This window comes from Mercenaria mercenaria, chromosome 13, assembly GCF_021730395.1.
Source record: "Mercenaria mercenaria strain notata chromosome 13, MADL_Memer_1, whole genome shotgun sequence".
Classification (NCBI taxonomy): domain Eukaryota; kingdom Metazoa; phylum Mollusca; class Bivalvia; order Venerida; family Veneridae; genus Mercenaria; species Mercenaria mercenaria.
In genome coordinates, this window is record NC_069373.1 from 68,502,170 (window position 1) to 68,524,994 (window position 22,825).

Consider the following 22,825-nt stretch of genomic DNA (forward strand, 5'->3'; position numbering starts at 1 on the left):
GCGGATGCGCAGGCTGGTCTGGATCCATGCTGGTGGCAAATTCACTATGTTGGTTTTCTCATGGCACGGCTCAATTGTGTATAGTATCAGACGCCCCCTTAGTTTGGTGGTAACCCGCACTTCCCGTCACAATAGATTCGAATCTGATATTTGTCATTTCATTTTTCATATTCAAAATTCAATTTTGCATTTCTTGTAAATATGATTTTAATATCGCACAATTTTGAATTTGGAAACTGACTAAACATTCCAGAAAAACTGCTGTGGTTTCTGAATCTACTCCAATCGTTTACAAAAGAAATAGCCAAGGAACAAATTGTTTACAAAAGAAGTTTCCAAGGAACATATCTTTTACAAAAGAAATGCCCAAAGAGCGTGATCGTTTACAAAAGAAATACCTAAAGAGCACATCTTTTACAAAACAGATGGTCAAAGAATATATCGTTTACAAAACAAAGGGCCAAAAACACATCGTTTACAGAACAAATGGCCAAAAATAAATCGTTTACAAAACAAATGGCCAAAGAACACATCGTTTACAAAACAAATAGCTTTAGGAACACATCGTTTACAAAACAAATAGCTTTAGGAACACATCGTTTACAAAACACGTAGCTAAGGAACACATCGTTTACAAAACAAATAGCCACGGAACGCATCGTTTGCAAAACAAATAGCCAAGGAACACATCGTTTACAAAACAAATAGCCAAGGAACACATCGTTTACAAAAGAAATGGCTCAAGAACAAGAGGAAACATAAATGCGTTAAGGTTGTCCTGGATGACTTTGACAGAAACAAGAAGATGCAAAGAGATTTGAAATAAAAATAAAAACTGTGATTGGAATCACAGATATCTGCATTTACGTTGAAACACCTAACGTCTCTACCAGTTGCGCCACGTTTCCGACAAAGAGAAAGTCGCTACATTATATTCAAATAAGTAACTATTCTGAACGTATTATTGAAAATGATCAGATGATGCATATTCAAGCCATCATGTAAGCAAAGCACCATATTTTCAAGTTTACATTTACCACAGAAGTGTCCGTGTCAAAATCATGGATGTGTGAAGAAAAGGACGATTAACCCGATTTCCTCGTGCACTTACCTCGTGCGTAAACAACTTGTTCAAATTTATGAAACTTAAAAAAGTATTGGAAAAGCATGGCATGAATTTCGTTGGTGAAGGTTGAGCGTGCAAGAGGAATGCTCCAAGCCGGCATGCCAACAACACAGGTACGTTTTATTGATAATTTGTCGGTTAATAGTTACAAAACTAGCATAGGAAATATTTTAAAAACGATGAGCATGCAATTTGAGAATTAAATGCGTGTTTTCGTTGTCAGATTGATACCTCTTTCTGACTATTTTGTCACTTGCATATTTATATGGTGATGAATTCACAGAAGAGATGTTGTAGGTAACATGAGAAATGGATGAATTACTTATCAAGTACCGGTTTGATGTCGATCGATGCCCTGGTTGTATCTTTTGTAACGATTGGAATCAAGTTCCACGTGTTGCGGTTTTCCTGAGCACCGAAAATGATTTTGTATAAGCTTTGTTTGATTTTCTTTATTTTTCAGGCATCTTGTAAACTGGTAAAAGGTTGCAAAATTCAACTTTATTTGTGTAGAAATGTTGTTGTTTTTTTCCCTGTGATATTAAACTGTCAGTCAAGATAGTCAGGTCCAGTATATCAGTGTATACAGCCCGATTCAAGCGATTGGTGGACAATGCACCATTTTTACATATGAGATGTACCAATTGGTGTATTCGGTTATGCATTGATTGATGTATCAATCGCTTTAGTAAAATTTTGGAGAACTGATGACAGGTGTAGTCTGGCATTTGCACCTTTTATTGTTCTGTTGTTTACAAGTCGGAGACTTCATCTTGATTGAGAGACATTCTCTTGATCTAAAAATTGTCTCTCATCCGAAAGACAATATGTCTTTTGATCGAAAGACTCAAATTAGCTTAAGCAATGAAAATCAATGAAAGAATAATTGAAACACTCATTTTAGATTGCACAAATTAATTTCAAAGATAGAAAAATATCTTTCTTGTATCAATTTTTCAAAAATCTGAAGACATTCTATCTTTCGAACGAGAGACAGTGTTTAGATCGAGAGAATGTCTCTCAATCCAGGTGAAGTTTCCGACCTGGTTAAACTGCAGAAATATTTGTAAAACCCTGCTTCTTGTTTTTCTTTTTGCAGCAAGTTTCGGTTTTCTAACCTTAGCTATTGATATTTTTGGGGACTATAAGAATAGAACTATGACGCACTGGTAAAATTTCAAGTGTTCAGTCTATCTCATTTCATGGTACACATCGTAACCATTAACATCTGCAAGTGCAAAAACGTGATTATTATGTTTCTGAATCAAAAGATATTTACCAGAAACATTCTCCTTCTGATACTGATAGACCAGTTGGTGCACGATTGAATATTCGAACTGGTGCACGATTGAATTTCATACTCTAATTGGTGCACAATTGAATACGCCAAATGGTGCATCATATACCAGTCAGTATCCCATAAACCAATCGGGCTATATACTAGACCTGATAATGGCATCTGTAACTAATTACACGAATTTCAGAGTCTTTTATTTTAAAACTTATTTTGAATACTTAAAGCATTATTTGACGATATTTTGTCTTATATGAGCATATTATAATACTGAGATATCACGTTTGGGTGACGAGTATGTAACAGTTCTTGATGTCGGTGTCAGTTTGAAGACGTGGTTTACCTTCAATACGTTTCGGTTCTAGGTCACCTGGTGGAACTTGTGAAAAGGAAAATCAGATTTTCAGTCTTCAAATTTATGCTATTCATCACATGAATATCTGTTGAGCAACTGTGTATCAACTAAACGGCCCATACTTTAAAAAAACAAATTCACAGAACCTGTGGCACAAATAACGACTAATGATGGTCTTCACACATAGCTACAGGATATGTAAGGCCTAATAATAATTCTTTGTTTTCGGTAACATGCTAAAAAAATTGGGTAGGTAGGTAGATCGGGAATTTTTTTTTTTGGGAGGGGGGGGGGGCGGGATTTTTTTATAAAGAGACTTTTCGGAAATTATTTTTGTGTCAAAATGAATACAAATAAGGGGGTTATGCCTTTAGAGCACCAGTAAGCTGGTTTCTAACATTACTGACCATGTTAAAAGCATAGAATGTACAGTTTTGCAACTTTTTGTTAAAAAGGTGAAACAAATATTCTCCAAGGCCAAAAAAACATTTCGGGTCAAGCCAAAAATTTTTGGTAGGTCGGGATACCGGAAACAAACAATTTTTTTACATCTAATCCTGCTTCACACATAGCTACAGGATGCAATCCTGCTTTACACTACACTAACGCTACAGGATGAAGTATGGCAAACAAGTAACTTGTTCTCCATGTTTACTAGGGACTGTCTGCGGGACACAGTTTCACATGAATACAATAGCATTTTAACGAAACGTTTTAGGAAGATAGAAGGCAGCTTATTTATGTACGACATTTGTTTGAAGTCCTCGCGGGATTGTGTTGGTACATACAACTTTACAACGTATACTGACGCAAAAAAAAGACAGAGAATTAATGTACTTTGGTTTTATTTTTACAGGTAACCCTTGTAAAAGCATACACAGATTTAGTAACAAAATTTATGATATGTATCTAACTACACGATGATGTGTGTTCCGTCACAACCAAAGACAAAAGACATCGGTTCATTCAACGCTGAGTGACATAGAGGTCAAAACAACATTTCAGTTGTAGAATTATCAGTTGTCTGTGTTATTTTCTTGATTTGTTTACTGTAAATTTGTTTGAATTTCTGTAGTTTGTTCAATACGAATTGTGTCCACCTCTCCTACGAATCAATGCTTGACTGCATCGATTGTACGTAACGTTCGTCAAATTACGTAATTTTGAATGACATTCAATTCTTGGACAATGGCTACTATAAGGTTACGAACATGTCTAGCTCTCCGTCCAAGAATGTCCCAAATGTGTTCAATTGAATTCATGTCCAGTGAGCGAGTCGGCCACTGGATCACATTGACGTTATGCCTGGCGAGGAAACCTTGCTTTATCGGACATCAACTCACCGGACTGCTACTGCAGAAACGGAACCACCATTTGACGAAGAATGTCGTCAATGTAACGCTGAATATTCGGAGTATAGGGAATGACAGCATCTGTTTTTCAACTCCCGTTATCACGCCCCAAACCATAAAACTGTCTCTCACCAAATTGATCCAGCTCTAACAAACAGTTCACATCGACGTCAAAAACGCGTATAGCATCAGCAATACTCAGATTGAAACGGGACTCGTCATTAAATAATACCCATGCCCACTGAGCACGAATACAGCGTAAATGACGTTGAGCCCAGTGCCGCCAAAGATTACAATTGTCACAGTAAAGGAGTGTAGCCGGGTAGCTCAGTCGGTAGAGCATCGGAACAGTATTACGAGGCCCCGGGTTCGGGTCCCGGTTTGGCTGCACAGGTTTCTCACTCTTTGACAAGATTATTAATATTCTGACCTACGTGTAGAGCTTTTCGGCCTTTTATATATTCGGTTTCCATTCACGCGCGCTCAAAACAGTTAAGAACGGTTTGTCAAGATTTAAACCTATTGCGTATATGCGTTAACGTCACGTGTCGGTCTTGACATGCAGTCATTCGCTTTGGCCTGCGTAATATCAGACTGAAATGAAATAAGAGTGATAATTATGTTACGGGTTGGACTGCCCAAGAGCTAGCCTGCCCATGCCAGAAACAATGCCCAAATGGGCACCGCAAGTCTCAGTCCACCACCAAAAGAGGGACAGGTCACCGTATGCCCTAAAGTTTGTTAACACAATAAGAAAACGCCGTTGATGAAGGTAAATAATTCTGGCATTTTATAATGAACTCGTTCTTTTTTATTCATTATCTTTCCTCTTTATTATACGGATTGGGTTAATAATTAATCGCATCTTTATCACCAGACAGCTTTGTCGTCGATTTGAAACGTAAATACAAGCGTTCAATAACCCACTGCCAAGGTGAAGGACAGTTTTGATCATTGTTTACATATTTGCTAGGCAGCCAGGTAGTTCGATCAATGGTCGTGCTACGATGAACCTCTTTGGTTTACACAGCCCTAAAAAGGTGTATTGAAAAATATCCGCTTTATCTGAACCTGAAATAACTCTGACATTTCATTGATCCATAATCTTCCTTCATAATTCGGCCCAGTTTTTGGCAGACCGCGCTAAAATTTTAGTCAAACTTGGCAAAAGTGAAATAAAACCCGTCCTTATACTAATATGTTTAAATAGTTGGGAATAAATGTGCTCACTTTCACAGATCATTAATTAGATATTCACTGGTATACTTGGTCTTCAAAGACCATGTCATGTGAAGTGTGGCACATTTATTAATTAATTCCTGTGCTTGTTATACATGCAGTCTGTGTATGGATTAAGGATTAACTGATTTAGTTACTTTATATTGTCATACAGGGTGTCAGTCTTTTCAGTTATGGATTAAAGCCAAATAAAGTATTGATTTAACTTAATGAAAAGTGAACAGTTGAAGTTATAATAAAAAAAAAACTCAAAAGGATTTTACAAATTGTGGATTTATTAATTAAATTTGTTATTACAAAAAAGTTGGATTTATTTTTTTTAAAAAGAATATAATTACAAAAAAAAAGTTGGATTTATTTTTAAAATAAAGAAGAAAGAGAAGATAGGGCGAAACAATTAGAAATTATTCAGTTTAATTCTTGACTATATGTTGGATTTCAAATATAAAGGTATATCAAAATGTTTAGATTTAATTTTTTCAGTAAAATTGAAATTTTAAGGTGATAATATATTTATGATTTAAAAAAAGACACTATTTTTTTTTTATGAAATAACTGAGCTTTTGTTCCTTTAATTAACTCTTCCTGCCATATTGTATTGTTTTGCATTAAGTCTAAGCCAACTGTAACTAATCTCTTGATGGTGTTGATGAAATAACCTTTATGTTATTACTTAGTATAACAGTTTGACTTTCAATCATTTGCTAAAATTTAAGGGTCTGCCCTCAAATATAATGTTTATTAATACAATATCAGTATGTTAAAAACAAATAGGAAAGATGTGTAAATAGAATTTCAGTAACCATAAATTAAGTTGAAAGTTACGAGTGTGATACAGAGTAGATGAGAACATCAGTGTTTATATTTATAAATACTGTCTGCAGTTCACTGTATCACTTACTTCCATATACATGTATTCATTTATTAACAGCCCTGGGACATTACATTTTGCAAAAACTGGGCAGGGTTGCCACTTACCTTGAAAAGTCAGGGAAAAATGACTTTTTTAAAGGTCAGTGAATTGTCAGGGAAATATTGATAATGGTCAGTGAAAAATGAAATTTTAGGTAAGTCAGGGAAAAGTCAGGGGAAAATGAAATTCTGGGTAGATGTTTAAAATGTTCATTGGCTGTGTCAGTCTTCAAGCAGTATTTATAAGTATTTTCAAACACATTTTGGTGTAATTGTGAGGGGTGTGTTTATAGCCAAGTGAAGTCAATTATTGTCACTTACTAATATCATCATTATAATGTTACACTCTTATATTTTTAGTATTTGTTAATGAAAGTTTGTTATATCTGAAACAAAATAAATATAAAAGGGTGGATTGGACGGCTGTAGTTGAGGAGGCAAAAAAAATATGGTGGTATTGGTCAGTGAAAAGTATGGTTTGATCAGTGAAAAGTCAGGGAAAAGTCAGGGAATTTCATTTTCTGAACTAAGTGGCAACCCAGTGGGGAGGGGTTTAGTTAGGCCATGAAGTTTTGCTTTAACATATTTATGCCCTCTCCCCCACACCCCCTCCCCACATAAAGCTAAAATTATAAATACAGTCTATTAATAATTGCACTGGATTTTTTCTAGGCTCAGTTTCAACATTTTAGTATATAACAGGCAACGAAAGTGTTGTTTTGAGCAAAATGCTTAAAATCACTGAATCACACTGTTTCAGTGTTTTATTTACAATAAGTACCAGTATTTTGTTAGAACTTTTTCAGCTTAAACATTGACAAAGGCATATCTTAGACAACTAACATAATTAAGTGCTAAATTTCATTCAGTTTTGTGTATTACAAAAATGACTTTTTGCTTCTGTTTTTCATGTTTAGAAATGTAGACAGTCTATCAAGTGACAATGGGAAGTGGTAGTTCAAGCGAAGCACCTAAAGAAACCCAGTCGGCTCCAGTCACTGCCCGTACAACACCAAAACAGCCAAAAAGAAATCGCCAATTTGAAGAGGTACAGATTGCTGGCCAAGGGGGAAGCAGGTCACGCCCGCCTGCCCGTTCAACAGGTGCGAGTCCAAACCCTCATCAGTCTTCATCAACATCAAAAAATCCACGAGGTACAGATCCAGGTGCCTCTGGTAGTACCTCTGATAGAACAAAACAGCAGAACACACCGAGACAGGGTGCTGCAGCAAATGGTAGAAAGGTAATGCTGTTTTTACAATCAGGATTAATGCTAATTTCTGCTTTCCTCAAAGATGTGCTTTTTTCACATTTAGGTCATGTAGCCAAATAGTGCAAATTATGCAAATATAGCTTAGATTATTCATTTAGTCTATTATTATAATATCTTAGTGAATGATTTTCATAGATTTTAGAGCATTTTAATTTGAAGTTAAAGTAATATACTTATATAGTAAAAGTCACTATTTCAAAATAAGGAGTCATAAAGTGTTACTTATAATAATAATAAAGACTTTATTTAACGAGGCTACATATTCGCCAAAACGATCTTCCATATGTGCCTCAACATTTTTACAACATTTACATCAAATAACAGTAGCAATAATATTAAATACAGAGTTAAATGATTACAAAATGAAATAAACACAAAATGTTAATCAGTAGTAAGAAAAATCACAGAAACAAAACTACAGACATATATATATAAGCATGGAATAATAATTTTGATTGAAGGAAAGTTAGCTTACTTGAGATACTTTCTACTGTGGCATATGAAAATTAAAGATTGTTATGTGATAAAAGTCAGCTAATTTAGGCATTGTTCAATTATTAAGTAAAAGATTAAAAGAAATTTTAAAGCTTAAAGCTAAAACAGGCAACTATTTGTCATGTTACTACAATAATCAAGTAGCGATTAACCCTATTATTGCAGGCTTTGATTAACCTATTGTCTGATTGTTAAAGGTTTTATAATGGAACATGTTCTGACGTCTGTCTGCAATGTATATTCACACTTAACCATTAAAGTACATAAAGATCAAAGAAGAACTGTTTAATGTTGGAAAGAAAAAGTTTCTCGTTTTAAGACTTAATTAACAGAAACTTCAGATACATTAGTTGTCTGTTTACATATTTATTGATTTTGCTATTTGATTTGCTATTTATTTTGCCATTATTTTACTATTTATTTATTTAAGTTTAAATTAGACCAAGAAAAAGTACATAATTATGATTAACATTTTATACAAAAGAAATAGCAGGACCTTGTTGACAAAAGGGTAAAGCTCATATACCCCTGGAGTCTTGCGTTTGCTCTAACCTTTTAAAGGGCATGTGACCAGATTTATATATATATTTTTTAAAGTTTTTTTCTGCAACAGGAGAAACAATCCCCATCACTTTTTTAAATTTTGACAGAGTTATGCCCCTTTTTAACTTAGAATTTTTTGGTTAAAGTTTTATAAAGTTTTTACTGGCAAAGCTCTAATTCAGAGTCAAGCACTGAGAAAAGTCAAGCATGCTGTTATTAGCCTAGTGGTAGTGACATATATTCTCTCCCTTCTTGCATTATAATTGAAAACTTGAAACTTGAAGCCTCTGTTCTCGAATGAAGACCATCAGGAATGAAGTGTTGAGAGTGATTGATATAAGTTGCAGAACGTGTTATAAAAGTTAGTGTAAACTAAATTCACTAAAAAAGTGAACAAATTGCAGGAAGATGGAACAAAGTCAGAAGAAGATATCACTAAAAAGCAAGTACGAATATAAAACATATCTCAGTCCTTGTTGTGGAAAAAAGTTACATGTATCCTCCACTCCTGTATAAAAATGTAGTAAATGTGTTTTTTCTGTTTTATTTGTTGTTTATACAAAATAATGAAGACAAGGTATCACATAAATTAGACTTATCTGTCTTTGTTGTTTAAACAAGTTATCTATTAATGTCTTTCATTTGTTTGTATATTGTAACTTGTAGTCTCCTATATATGATGGCACAATTTACTTTGATGTTCTGTTTCAGTTGTTTCTGTATTTTTAGCCCACCATCATCAGATGGTGGGCTATTAAAATCACTCTGCGTCCGTGGTCCGTCCGTCCGTCATTCCGTCCGTCCGTCCGTCAGTCCGTCCGTCCGTCCGTTAACAATTTCTCGTTATCGCATCTCCTCAGAAACTACTGGGGGGATTTTGACCAAACTTTGTCAGAATGATGTATTGGTACCCTAGTTGTGTCCCCCTGAAAATCAGACTGGTTCAACAATTTATGAGTGAGTTATGGCCCTTTGTTTATTTCTATTTTTTTTTACATAGATTTATATAGGGAAAAGCTTTGAAAACCTTCTTGTCCAAAACCACAGAGCCTAGGGCTTTGATATTTGGTTTGAAGCATCATCTAGTGGTCCTCTACCAAGATGATTCAAATTATTTCTCTAGGGTCAAATATGGCCCCGCCCTGGGGGTCACATGGTTTATATAGACTTATATAGGGAAAAACTTTGAATAACCTCTTGTCCAAAACCACAGGGCCTAGGGCTTTGATATTTTGTATGTGACATCATCTAGTGGTCTTCAACTAAGATTTTTTAAATTATACCCCTAGGGTCAAATATGGCCCCGCCCTGGGGGTCATATGTGGTTTACAGAGACATATAAGGAAAAACTTTGAAAATCTTCTTGTCCAAACCACAAAGCCTAGGGCTTTGATACTTGTAATGTAGCATCATCTAATGGTTCTCTACCAAGTTAGTTCAAATTATTCCCCTAGGGTCAAAAATGGCCCCGCCCTGGTGGTCACATGGTTCATATAGACTTATATAGGGAAAAGCTTTTAAAATGTTCTTGTCAATAACTACAACATTCAAATTTGGACCACATATATATTTTTGAGTGGCAAGATGAACCTTGACATGAGTTGACCTTGATTTTGACCTAGTGACCTACTTTCACATTTCTGTAGCTACAGCCTTCAAATTTGGACCACATGTATATTTTTGAGTGGCAAGATGAACCTTGACATGAGTTGACCTTGATTTTGACCTAGTGACCTACTTTCACATTTCTGTAGCTACAGCCTTCAAATTTGGACCACATGCATTGTTTTGTGCACTGGAAAAAACTTTGACCTTGATTTTGACCTAGTGACCTACTTTCACATTTTTGAAGGTACAGGCGTCAAATTTGGACCATATGCATAGTTTCGTGTTTCAAAATGAAATTTGACATTGATTTTGACCTAGTGACCTACTTTCACATTTCTCAAGCTACAGCCTTCAAATTTGGACCACATGCATAGTTTTATGTACCGAAAAAAACTTTGACCTTCACATTGACCTAGTGACGTACTTTCACATTTTTGAAGGTACAGGCTTCAAATTTGGACCACATGCATAGTTTTGTATTCCAAAATAAAATTTGACCTTGATTTTGACCTAGTGACCTACTTTTACATTTCTCAAGCTACAGCCTTCAAATTTGGACCACATGCATAGTTTTGTGTACCGAAATGAACTTTGACCTTTACATTGACCTAGTGACCTATTTTCACATTTTTGAAGGTACAGGCTTCAAATTTGGACCACATGCATAGTTTTGTATTCCGAAATAGAATTTGATCTTGATTTTGACCTAGTGACCTACTTTTACATTTCTCAAGCTACAGCCTTCAGATTTGGACCACTTGCATAGTTTTGTGTACCGAAATGAACTTTGACCTTAAGATTGACCTAGTGACCTACTTTCACATTTCTGTAGCTACAGGCTTCAAATTTAGACCACATGCATAGGATTGTGTACCGAAACAAACTTTGACCTTGACATTGACCTAGTGACCTACTTTCACATTTCTCAAGCTACAGCTTTTGAATTTGGACCACATGCACAGTTGTGTATGGAAATGAAATTTGACCTTGAGCTAGTTAGTAAGTCTTGAAATTTGGAACACTCAAAAATGGCACATTGGTGGGCGCCAAGATCACTCTGTGATCTCTTGTTATTTTTTTTGTTACTTATGTTTAATAATCATCTTATTTAGATTTTGTCATAACTCCTTTTCAAGAATCTTTATTTTGAAGACATGGTACATGAAAGGCAATTAATTTTGTATGTGCAGAATATGTGTTTATGTGTATATGATGACATGTATGTTTCTGGAGAAAATTTGTATTTGTCTATTTTCATACACACAAATTTTTTGACTGGCATCAAAACTCTAAAAAATGACGTATTTCTGAAAAGTTTTCACATTTGAGCCGTGCCATAGGAAAACCAACATAGTGGGTATGCGACCAGCATGGATCCAGACCAGCCTGCACATCCGCGCAGTCTGGTCAGGCTCCATGCTGTTCGCTAACAGTTTCTCCAATTCAAATAGGCTTTAAAAGCGAACAGCATGGAGCCTGACCAGACTGCGCGGATGCGCAGGCTGGTCTGGATCCATGCTGGTCGCATACCCACTATGTTGGTTTTCCCATGGCATGGCTCATTTAATACAGATTAAGTAATAATAACTTGATGGTTGGTTTTGTTTTGGTATATTTGCCAACACAATATATGAATGACAGAAATGCAGAGTATATAAAGCTAATGACATTGCACGAAAACATCTCCATTCAGTTCTTTTGTTCTTAAATCAAAGATTTTAATCAATAGACTGATCGGCATAAAGCTTCTGGTTTATTGTGTTATAATTATCAGCATGCGTGTAACGTAAAACCAGTCAATTTTACATGTCGTCTTTGTTTCGTTATTCCAAATATGTCATTATTAACTTCATGTAAGTTGTTATTTCATTGATGGATCTTAACACCTGCACATAGTTTTTATATATTCTGGCCATAGGAAAAATTTAACACTCATTTTATTAAAAGTAATAGACATATTGTGATTTCATACTTGTGTGTTCTAGTGTAGGTGTAGTAAAATTCTTTCTCACAAAATAACATGATAACTAAATTTCTTTCAATTAAAAAAATAAGTTTGAAATTTCTAAACGACATATTGGTCTCAGATTGCACAAATACATTTTGGACATGTATGGCTAATTTGTATGAAAATATTAATGCTCTGAATTTTGACACATCAGACCCTTATTTGAATTTAAAAAAAGTGTTGTCCTAAACATATGCATGGAAGTATGAAATCACAAACCCTCTAATTATGCAAAATTTTAGCTTAGTATTTGTTTAGAAACTTGTATAATTTTTATGATGATGTATAATGTTATATGCTTGGCACATAATTTCAGAGATACATTTTTAGCTCGACTATTCGAAGAATAGGGGAGCTATCCTACTCGCCCCGGTGTCGGTGTGAGCGTTAGCGTTAGCGTGAGCTTCACACAAATGTTAAAGTTTGCATACCACCCCAAATATTTTCAAACTCAATTGAGATATTGCTTTCATATTTTGCATACTTGTTTACCATCATGACCCCAATCTGTAAACAGGAGGAAGCAACTCTATCGAGCATTTTGACTGAATTATGGCCCCTTTTCGACTTAGAATAAATGTTAAAGTTTGCGTACCACCCCAAATATTTTCAAAGTCCATTGAGATATTGCTTTCATATTTTGCATACTTGTTTACCATCATGACCCCAGTCTGTAAAAAGGAGGAGGCAACTCTTTCAAGCATTTTGACTGAATTATGGCCCGTTTTCAGCTTAGAATAAATGTTAAAGTTTGCATACCACCCCAAATATTTTCAAAGTCCATTGAGATATTGCTTTCATATTTTGCATACTTGTTTACCATCATGACCCCAGTCTGTAAAAAGGAGGAGGCAACTCTATCAAGTATTTTGACTGAATTATGGCCCCTTTTTGACTTAGAATATGCTTATTGTAATGTTAAAATTTTACTCATAGCTTATACTATACTATCAAGCACTGAGAATAGTCGAGTCCGCTGTCAACTGACAGCTCTTGTTTTTTATTGATATACTGTAAAAGCATTTAATTCCGTGGGCATGAAATTTCATGGTTTTGGTCAAAACGGCAATTTCGTGGGAAAATGAATTTGTGGATTTCAACTTTTGAACATAAAATGAATGGGAATTTTACTTGTTCATTGGGATTAAATTTCATGGATTGACTCAACCATGAATTCCATGAAAATTAGTCCCCCACGAATATTAATGATTTCACAGTAGTTGATTTTTTCTGAAGAATGTCAATCTTCCTGATTAGATAGAAATTGCATAAAAATTGCAGTTTTGCAACTTTTTGTTAAAAAGTTGAGAAAAAAATCTCCAAGACCATAAAAACATTTAGAGTCGGGCCAAAAATTTAGGGTAGGTCGTGATACGGGAAACAAACATTTTTTTTTACGCCTAACAGATGGTAAACACACAAGTCTTTGATATTTAAGGCACCCATTGTAAATCTATCAGAAAAAGTTTAAGGCTTTGACATTGTTACTGCAACTTCCCTGTTCAGCTGTTGGTATTCACGTAGCGTTACTAAAAAAATCAAATATTAAAGTTCACAAGTGCTCCATTTATATGTTTTCAGCCACCAACCCAAGCTAGGAGTTCCAACATGCCATCACAACAGGTACATTAATTGATGTCAGTGTTGTTGTTGTGTGCATGCATTTTGCTTACACCCTGAAATTAAGTTCTGCTTTTATCAAAGATAAATGGTGAATCTGTTGATACTCAGTATGAATTGTAAAAAATTATTTTGATAAAAAGTTTTAAGATTGACTTTTAATGTTGTTGGGTATTTCATGAATAAATTATAATTTATGTCTTAGAAAAATGTATTTATAAATATGTCTAAGAGGACACTGACCTTACACTAGAGAAAATTTGCATAAATATTTAACATCAAATGCATATTTATTTTACATTTGGTTTTATTTATCATTTCTTTGTGCATTTTTATATGATTTTTTTTTATGATTTCCGATTGGTATTTAGGACTTGTGTTCACTTATCCTACGAGTATTTTGTAGCAAGGGTGGAGTGTAAAAAACTGTATATGAAATTATTTAAAGCACGAAAAACAACCGTTGCACACTTAGATGTTTAGTTACACTAACAAACATGATAAATATTAAAGCAGTCATGTTTGTACACAAGTGCTTTTCATTACTTAACAAAAAATACTATAGGATCTATATATATTTATTAACATCTGAATATACAGTTGAAACTCGATATCTCGAACTTGCTTCTTTTGAAATTCTGGCTCTCGTAGACATTTTCATATCCTGTCACAAAATAGAATTTTAAGTTGAATTTTGGTTATCTCAAAGTAAATAGCTCGATTCCTTGGAATTTGACATACTGTGTTCCAACTGTAATTGAGCCGCGCCATGGGAAAACCAACATAGTGGCTTTGCGACCAGCATGGATCCAGACCAGCCTGCGCATCCGCGCAGTCTGGTCAGGATCCATGCTGTTCGCTAACAGTTTCTCTAATTGCAATAGACTTTGAAAGCGAACAGCATGGATCCTGACCAGACTGCGTGGATGCGCAGGCTGGTCTGGATCCATGCTGGTCGCAAAGCCACTATGTTGGTTTTCTCATGGTACAGCTCAATTATTCTGTTTTTTCCAAAAATCATTGAAAATATAAAGAGGATGTAATCTTGTTTCATTGTCAAGACTCAGATCAAAATATCTGTCACCAAGGGAACTTTTAAGAGTGGCGCAGTCACAAGTGAAATTCTCACAAATAATCTTACATGGACAAGAAAATGTCTTAGCAGTGCATGTCTTTTAAAATGGTTTTAATAATTAACCCATGCAACATTTCAGTTCTAAGTTCTGTTTAGAAATTATGTATGGTATGTTTATGTTTACTGAAGTATAGTTTGGTACATGTAGGAGTTTTCTGATTACCGCATTGGAGTTGGAGGCATTTCTTGAGGTTCTGAACTATTTTTAGTGAACATACAGTATTTGTCACTTTCAAAATAAGTTCCTTACTATCCTGATATTTGATATCCACAATTAAAAAAGCAACACAGTTTAATGGTGGATCAAATCTCTTGCTACCTTAGTAACTACTTGAACCAGCACAAACTGTGTGTAGTACTAGAAACTTGCATTGTTTTACAGGATGTATCCGAATCATTTTGAAGTTACTGAAAAACATATTAACTAACCTAACTTTAGGTTACATGACTAAATAAAATTTAAATTTTCTTATTGTACAGTTTAGTTTAACTGTCACAGGTGCATAATTACACAGTGGTCTCTGTAATTAAGAATCCACCAAAGATAAATGTATGTTGGGCACTAAGCATGTAGTTATGCACTAGCGACTGTTTAAATAAGCTGAAGAAAACTTTTCTAAAATAACAATGTAAATATGGGAGGAATAATTTTCATTTACTTACACTTTGTATTACTTTTCTTAAAACACAATGTAAACAGATTAAGTATATTCAATGTTAAATTTAGTAGTTTTGATATTTTAGGAGAATGCGATATGGTGCCTATTTTTTTTTTAATATATTGAGTCATCAACTGCTGTTTTATGCTACAGAAAACATTGTGTGTTAAATGGCTGTTATAAGAATGGTTCTACATGAAACAGTTTAATTTTTCAGAGGAAACAAAATTAAATTTTCATGCTAATTGCTCTCTTAGCACAATAAGAACGGTGATAAAAGTCTCGTTTCCTGATCAACAATTTATAAGTTTTACAGTTCTCTTTGTTTGCTGCTCTGTAACAGAACTGGTTGCATCGCATGACTAAAAGCAACTTAAAAATGTATTTTTATCATTTCCAAAATGTAGATAACACTTTAGAGTTGCTGGGATGGGTAGTAGTGCATGACTAGAGCATCAGACTCCTAATTTGGAGGTTGCATGTTTAAATTTTGAGCAAAAGTTGACCCCAGTCTCCAGTATTCATGTCTTAGTCAGTTCGTCATTTAGTCCATCAGTCCTACAAAGTGGGGTCCTGCAATATCAAAATAGTTTTTCACGAAACTTGTTTGTTTAATTGAAAGATCGCAATATGGAGAGGGGAGTATGCACATTCTTTTATTTTTGTTGTGTGGCAGAAAAGGCAGTTAATATTATAGCAATGGATAGTATATGACAACTAAGTCAGATTGGTATCCTGTCAGAACTTAAAATACAAGACATTCTTCTCATGAAACTTGGTATATGGATAGATGGCAGTTGGTAGAATATGCACATTCTGTTTTATTTTGTTGCTTTGGAAAAAAATGTGGTTGCTATGGCAGCAAACAATAGTCCAAAAATATGACTGCCTTATCTTAAAAAGTACAAGAGATTCTTTCATAAAATTTGGTGAATATGTAGAAGATAATGTGAGAAACAGGCACATTATTTTATTTTCTCTTTTCATCAATCTGTGTGTTAATAAGCCTTCCATGTACTAAATAACTGTTGGTAGATTCTGTCAACTTTAGAAGTACACACAATTTTTTTCATGAAACTATGGTCAAAGATTGGAAGCAGTCTGTAGATTTTACAGATCATTTCATTATGTCCTTTTATCTGTCTGTCTGTCTGTCTGTCTGTATGTATGTCCATTTATCAGCCTCAAAAGATATGGTATATCCTTTGTTAACTTTCAAAGTACAAGAAATGTTTTTATGAAATCTGACTTATAGGTAGTAGGTTATTCAGAGAATATGCAAGTTGTCAAATTAAGTTACAATATAACAAATGTGGTTCTTATAACAGCAAATATGTACTTGGCCTCAAGTTTTGACTTTATCCCAGCAAAATTTAATGTTGAAATATAGACCAGTCAGTAGTACTAACTATGGACTGGCGATTTATATAAGGGATCATGTAATAAAATTGGTAAAAAGTTAAAAAAAATTGTAATCAAGTGTAGTTAATATATCAGTTAAAGTTGTGAAAATTTTCTATGGGTTTGAATTAAGTGCAGCTGAAAAAATGTTATATTCAATTCGGTGGCAATTTTTATGCCTGGCTGTGCTACAGATATGAGCCGTGCCATGTGAAAACCAACATAATGGCTTTGCGACCAGCATGGATCCAGACCAGCCTGCGCAGTCTGGTCAGTCTTGTCAGGATCCATACTGTTGGCTTTCAAAGCCTATTGCAATTAGAGAAACGGTTAGCGAACAGCATGGATCCCAGACTGCGCGGATGCAGTCTGGTCTGGACTCATGCTGGTCGCAAAGCCACTATGTTGGTTTTCTCATGGCACGGCTCATATATTTTCACTTGTGTAATACAGATTTAACAAAGTTATTGGCTTTTGCAACTAATGATTGAAGATTAACATATTTGATGTACTACAGTTCATTACACCCGAGCTTATTGGTCAATTAATTAAGTACGGAACTGTTGATTGGCTTTGTTTGATTCATTGCTTTTCTAATAAAAACCAGAATGACAATCGAAGCTTTCAATGAATTGTCTTTATAGGTCTATGTTTCTCTTGGCATACTTGATTAAAAATATTGATTCAAATTATCTCTTGTAGATTTTATGAGAATGTTTAAGGAAGGACTTAGATAGGTTCTATTTAAGGAAGTACGCTTTTTATCAATATTTAATAGAAAAGTATGTACATCTTGAACTGTTTTGCATATATAAGTGTATTTATAAGATTTATGAATCCGAAATGACCTTCCAGTCAATCTTTTCATTAATCTTGGTTTGCATTGGCTGATAACATAAGCTCCACCAATACAAAAAGTTTTAAGACATGGCCTTTGAATCTATGTCCAGCTGATTTTATATAATTTACTAAAAGTTGTGTGTAACAAAATTACATTTTAATAATTACTTTATCATTGTTTATAATTTGAATATGTTATTAGAAATGGCATCTGGTGGTAGAAAACTAAACAAAGAAACAAGAATAAACTTTAGCTCAATAGGTAAGAGCGTTGGTCTACGATTCTCGGGTCGCGAGTTCGATCCTCGGCGGGGCGTATGTTCTCCGTACTATTTGATAAACGCATTGTCTGATATCATTATGTCCTCCACCTCTGTTCATGTGGGGAAGTTGGCATTACTGCGGAAACAGGTTTGTACTGGTACAGAATCCAGGAACACTGGTTAGGTTAACTGCCCGCCGTTACATGACTGAAATACTGTTGAAAAACGGCGTTAAACCCAAAACAAACAAAGAAACAAGAATAAACTGCTTTGGTATGGTAGTGTTTTTATGCCCCCGAAGGGAGGCATATTAGTTTTCAGCTATTCGTTCGTTCGTTAGTCTTTTTAACTTTTTGCATGAAGGCACTTTACTCGCAAACCACTGCACCCATGACCTTCAAACTTCACGTGCTGATAGTACTTATTGAGCACACCACCCCTACTGACTTTGGGGTCACCAGGTCAAAGGTCAAGGTCACAGGGGCCAACGTTAACTTTTTGCATGAAGGCACTTTACTCGCGAACCACTGCACCCAGGACCTTCAATCTTCACATGCTGATTGTACTTATTGAGTACACCACCCCTACTGACTTTGGGGTCACCAGGTCAAAGGTCAAGGTCACAGGGGCCAAGTTAACTTTTGCATGAAGGCACTTTACTCGCGAACCACTGCACCCAGGACCTTCAAACTTCACATGCTGATAGTACTTATTGAGTACACCACCCTACTGACTTTGGGGTCACCAGGTCAAAGGTCAAGGTCACAGGGGCCAACGTTAACTTTTTGCATGAAGGCACTTTACTACGCGAACCACTGCACCCAGGACCTTCAAACTTCACATGCTGATAGTACTTATTGAGTACACACCCTACTGACTTTGGGATCACCAGGTCAAAGGTCAAGGTCACAGGGGCCAACGTTAACTTTTTGCATGAAGGCACTTTACTCGCGAACCACTGCACCCAGGACCTTCAAACTTCACATGCTGATAGTACTTATTGAGTACACACCCCTACTGACTTTGGGTCACCAGGTCAAAGGTCAAGGTCACAGGGGCCAACGTTAACTTTTGCATGAAGCACTTTACCCACGAACCACTGCACCCAGGACCTTCAAACTTTACATGCTGATAGTACTTTATGAGTGCACCAACCCTACTGACTTTGGCATCACCAGGTCAAAGGTCAAGGTCACAGGGGCCAATGTTAACTTTTTGCATGAAGGCACTTTACTTGCGAACCACTTCACCCAGGACCTTCAAACTTCACATGCTGATAGTACTTATTGAGTACACCACCCCTACTGACTTTGGGGTCACAAGGTCAAAGGTCAAGGTGCTGCGGGGGCATTTGTCACCATTAGTGACAGCTCTTGTTCTCCCCATACATTGCTGTCACTTTGTCATAAAAAAAACCCAGCTAAATACTGTAGGTTTGGTAAAACTGGTTCTAATTTTGTTAAAGGCGTATGCTAGAATTCCTTGTATATGAGATGGGCGAAAATTTTCCCAATAACAGAATTTCTTTTTCGGATTCGAAAAAGAGTTATCTGCCCTTGAAAATGTTTGGGGGAAATGCCATTTTCAAGGGCAGATAACTCTTTTTCGATACCTGTGACCTATGATTTTTATTGCATTTTTTTGTTTCTTAGATGATTGTCCTTCAATATCCAAAGTTTGAAGAAATTCTGTTATTGGGAAAATTTGTGCACCAAATTCTAGCATCTGTCCTTAATATTTATGGACAGCATGAGCCTCATTTTCAAAATTTTACATTATTTGTAATAAGACACCGATGTGTAATGTAACGACACAGCCAACGCAGGTTTAGTTTAACAATTTTAATTCAAGACCAACGTTTTGGCTTCTACAGAGCATTCTTCAGGGTACCTTTTACATTATTTATACATTTGGAATGGAATGAAAAAAGCAGTTATTTTCGTATAAACGTCACTGTTGTAACAATATCAAGGACTGCCCTCTCGATGAGACTGCATGGGTAATCTAACGTCATTCACAAAAAACATGAACAAAATGACATCATTTGAAAAATTCTTCCAAAATTGGATACCAAATTTCAAAATTAAAATCTAATTATAGCTTTATCTAATTTTTCTGACTGTAAAGATCAAAATTGAATCAACACAAAGTTATTTTAGATAAAACCAGGAACTGTATTTTTATCAGTAGGCAAATTACAGTTAAACATGGGTTCGTCTAGCTCTTTGGCTATTCTATTTACATGTTGAAAAGATTAATATCCTGACATTTATTTTGATTTAAAGACCCACCACAACCTACTGACCTACTTTTTCCTCCCACATGAACTTTGTGAAAATCATTCTATAATACTGGTATATTACAGCTGGACAATTTAGGCCCTCCCTGAATTAATTGGTTTTCACAACTTCATCTGTAAACTTATTCAGTCAATCTCCTTTCAGTATAGCTTTAAAAACAGATAAATAACTATCTTACCCTATAGAAATGAAGTGTTGTCTAAACTCAGCTTAATGCATAAAATGCTTTGCATACTGCTACATTCATTCAGTATAATGTTAAGACATTAAACATATTGTCTTGGCCTAATATATTTCACTGTCAATTTGTAGCTCTAAATTTCTTTGTGCAAATCCTGTATAATTACCATCATGGAAATACAAAAGAATACAGTTTCTTGTGGCGCGTCTTTAATAATAAAGCATGAATTATTTACATTGCGAATACAGCTTATCTTCTGTAGTGGATCCATAATGACAATTTCTCAATATATAATTTTGGCCTTTTCCATTTTTTTTAAAGAAAGTTGTGTGCAATCAGCTACATAAAAATTGCTGAAAGTCATTATGGGGTCCAGTACTTAATGTCAAATCCATGAATCAGAGTGATACAAAAACAAAGTTCTGGAGTATAATTATCTGCATTGTTTATTTTACTTATTTTGCATGCAGTTGGGCTCTTAATACCAGTGACGCATACTTTTGTCAGCAAACTCAAATTCAAGATTTTTGATTTTTATGTATAAAGTAAGCATTGGATGCCATTAATTTAAAATTTATGATTTTAAACAATAAACCAGATACACTAGCTTTGGTTTTAGTTGGCAAGCATTTTTTTTTTACATACAATTTAGTTTGACTTTGAACTTCTAGCAGACTGCCTTTATAGATTATTGTGGAATGACTTTTTTGATAATTTGCAAAGTTTAAGTTAATACGATCATTTTGTATTTCTTTGAGATGTTCTTGAGTTCTTTGATCAGTGTTATGGGGAAAAACATATTCAAATGCATTTCAAGACCTATTAAAAAAAAGTAAAACTTGATGTCTCATATAGAATGGTGTCCATGAGCTATGGTTTTTGTAGCTTATATATTATGTGCTTTTGTTGAAGTACTTTTTTTTCAATGACAAATCATATCTATTTTTTAGAAGGATCTTACCTATAGAGCCCAAAAAGTAGCTAAGGTGGTACCATCTGATCTACTGTAACAGTTTTACATATAAGACATGTAGAAATTGAAATAATATATAGAAGAAACATATTAATTTTAATTAATTTATACACTAAATGAATTTTATATGGCACAAAACAATTCACTTTGGCTAAGCCCTGGTGAAATTATTTAGCCTTGCTTGGGGCGTTGAGGCGTAGAATTCTTTATGTGAGGAAGCCGGAAGCCATCCAGCCTGTTTATAGTAGTGCTTACTTACAGTCATCTCATCAAACAGTACAAGTCACACTAAATTATACTTCTTTTAACATTTTTATCTTATTTACAGGATATTAAGGCAGCAACATTTCAGGAATTATTGGACAAGAAGAAAGTAAGGATTTTCATTTCGACAGTGTCGTAGAAACACTTTTGATTATTTCTTTTGTACTTGCATGAATATTTGAGTAGATTGTAAAAGCAATAGTATAATGTTGAACACGCTTTTTTTTAAATCTAGATTTCAGAAACTTGTGGTAGAATTTTATGGTTTTTAATATCATTTTGGCTGCACTTATTTTAGCATGCATGCATGCCTTCATAAATAGATTAATTTTGTTATTAAGTTCAAGTCTGTACATAGTAGTTTGTCACTGACTTCGAATCACTTACCCCTCACTGATGTTGGTTGGACCCTGGCTTGAGGCTTTGAAATCATCATGTGAGGCAGCCATCCAGCTGGCTAATGGATGGTTGGCAGTTCTACCCAGGTGCCCAACTGTGATGAAATAATGTATGGATGGGCATCTGGGGTCTTCCTCCACCATCTAAAACTGGAAAATCGAAACATGACTTATAATTGTGTAGGTTTGACGTTAATCCCAACAAAAAAACTACACAGTAGTTTAACTGTAATCTTGTTGCAAAAACAGGCAAACACATTTGTGGGAAAATTGTCTGGTTCTTTCATGAATTGACTTGCATTTGTTATGAAAGTACCTTGAAATTCAAATTTTCTTTTTCTAATTGCATTTGATATGATATACATTTATTGAAATCATCAAGATAGTTGCAGGGTTCAGGTGTCTGAAATTCTGTTTTAAAGGGTCACTTAGGTTGGCACTCTAACTTCTGAGGCTAGAATGGCCTGTACCTCTTGACTATTTGTTTGGGACATATAAAACCTAATAAAAAGTCCTTTAGATTTTAACGTCAGCACATTCTGCCAACATACATTTTAGGTAATACGAGGTAATCCACTTTTTAAGT

The 22,825-nt window shown here is 34.9% G+C and overlaps 1 protein-coding gene across 9 annotated transcripts in view; it reads left to right on the forward strand.

The window, feature by feature from the left end:
• Positions 1-1,111: 1,111 nt before the first annotated feature.
• Positions 1,112-22,825, forward strand: part of LOC123528561 (kinesin-like protein klp-3) — a 74,529-nt gene continuing 52,815 nt past the window's right edge. For 2 of the 9 annotated variants that reach the window (XM_053522175.1, XM_053522179.1), the window contains exons 1-3: positions 5,223-5,816; positions 7,196-7,521; positions 13,787-13,828. In XM_053522175.1, coding sequence (XP_053378150.1) covers positions 7,222-7,521; positions 13,787-13,828 — 342 coding nt within the window. In that variant the 5' untranslated portion in view covers positions 5,223-5,816; positions 7,196-7,221. Of the gene's footprint in view, positions 1,240-5,049; positions 5,168-5,221; positions 5,817-7,195; positions 7,522-13,786; positions 13,829-21,905; positions 21,951-22,825 lie in introns of those variants that run through there. The other 7 variants (XM_053522181.1, XM_053522177.1, XM_053522176.1 and 4 more) reach the window with 7 other exon arrangements.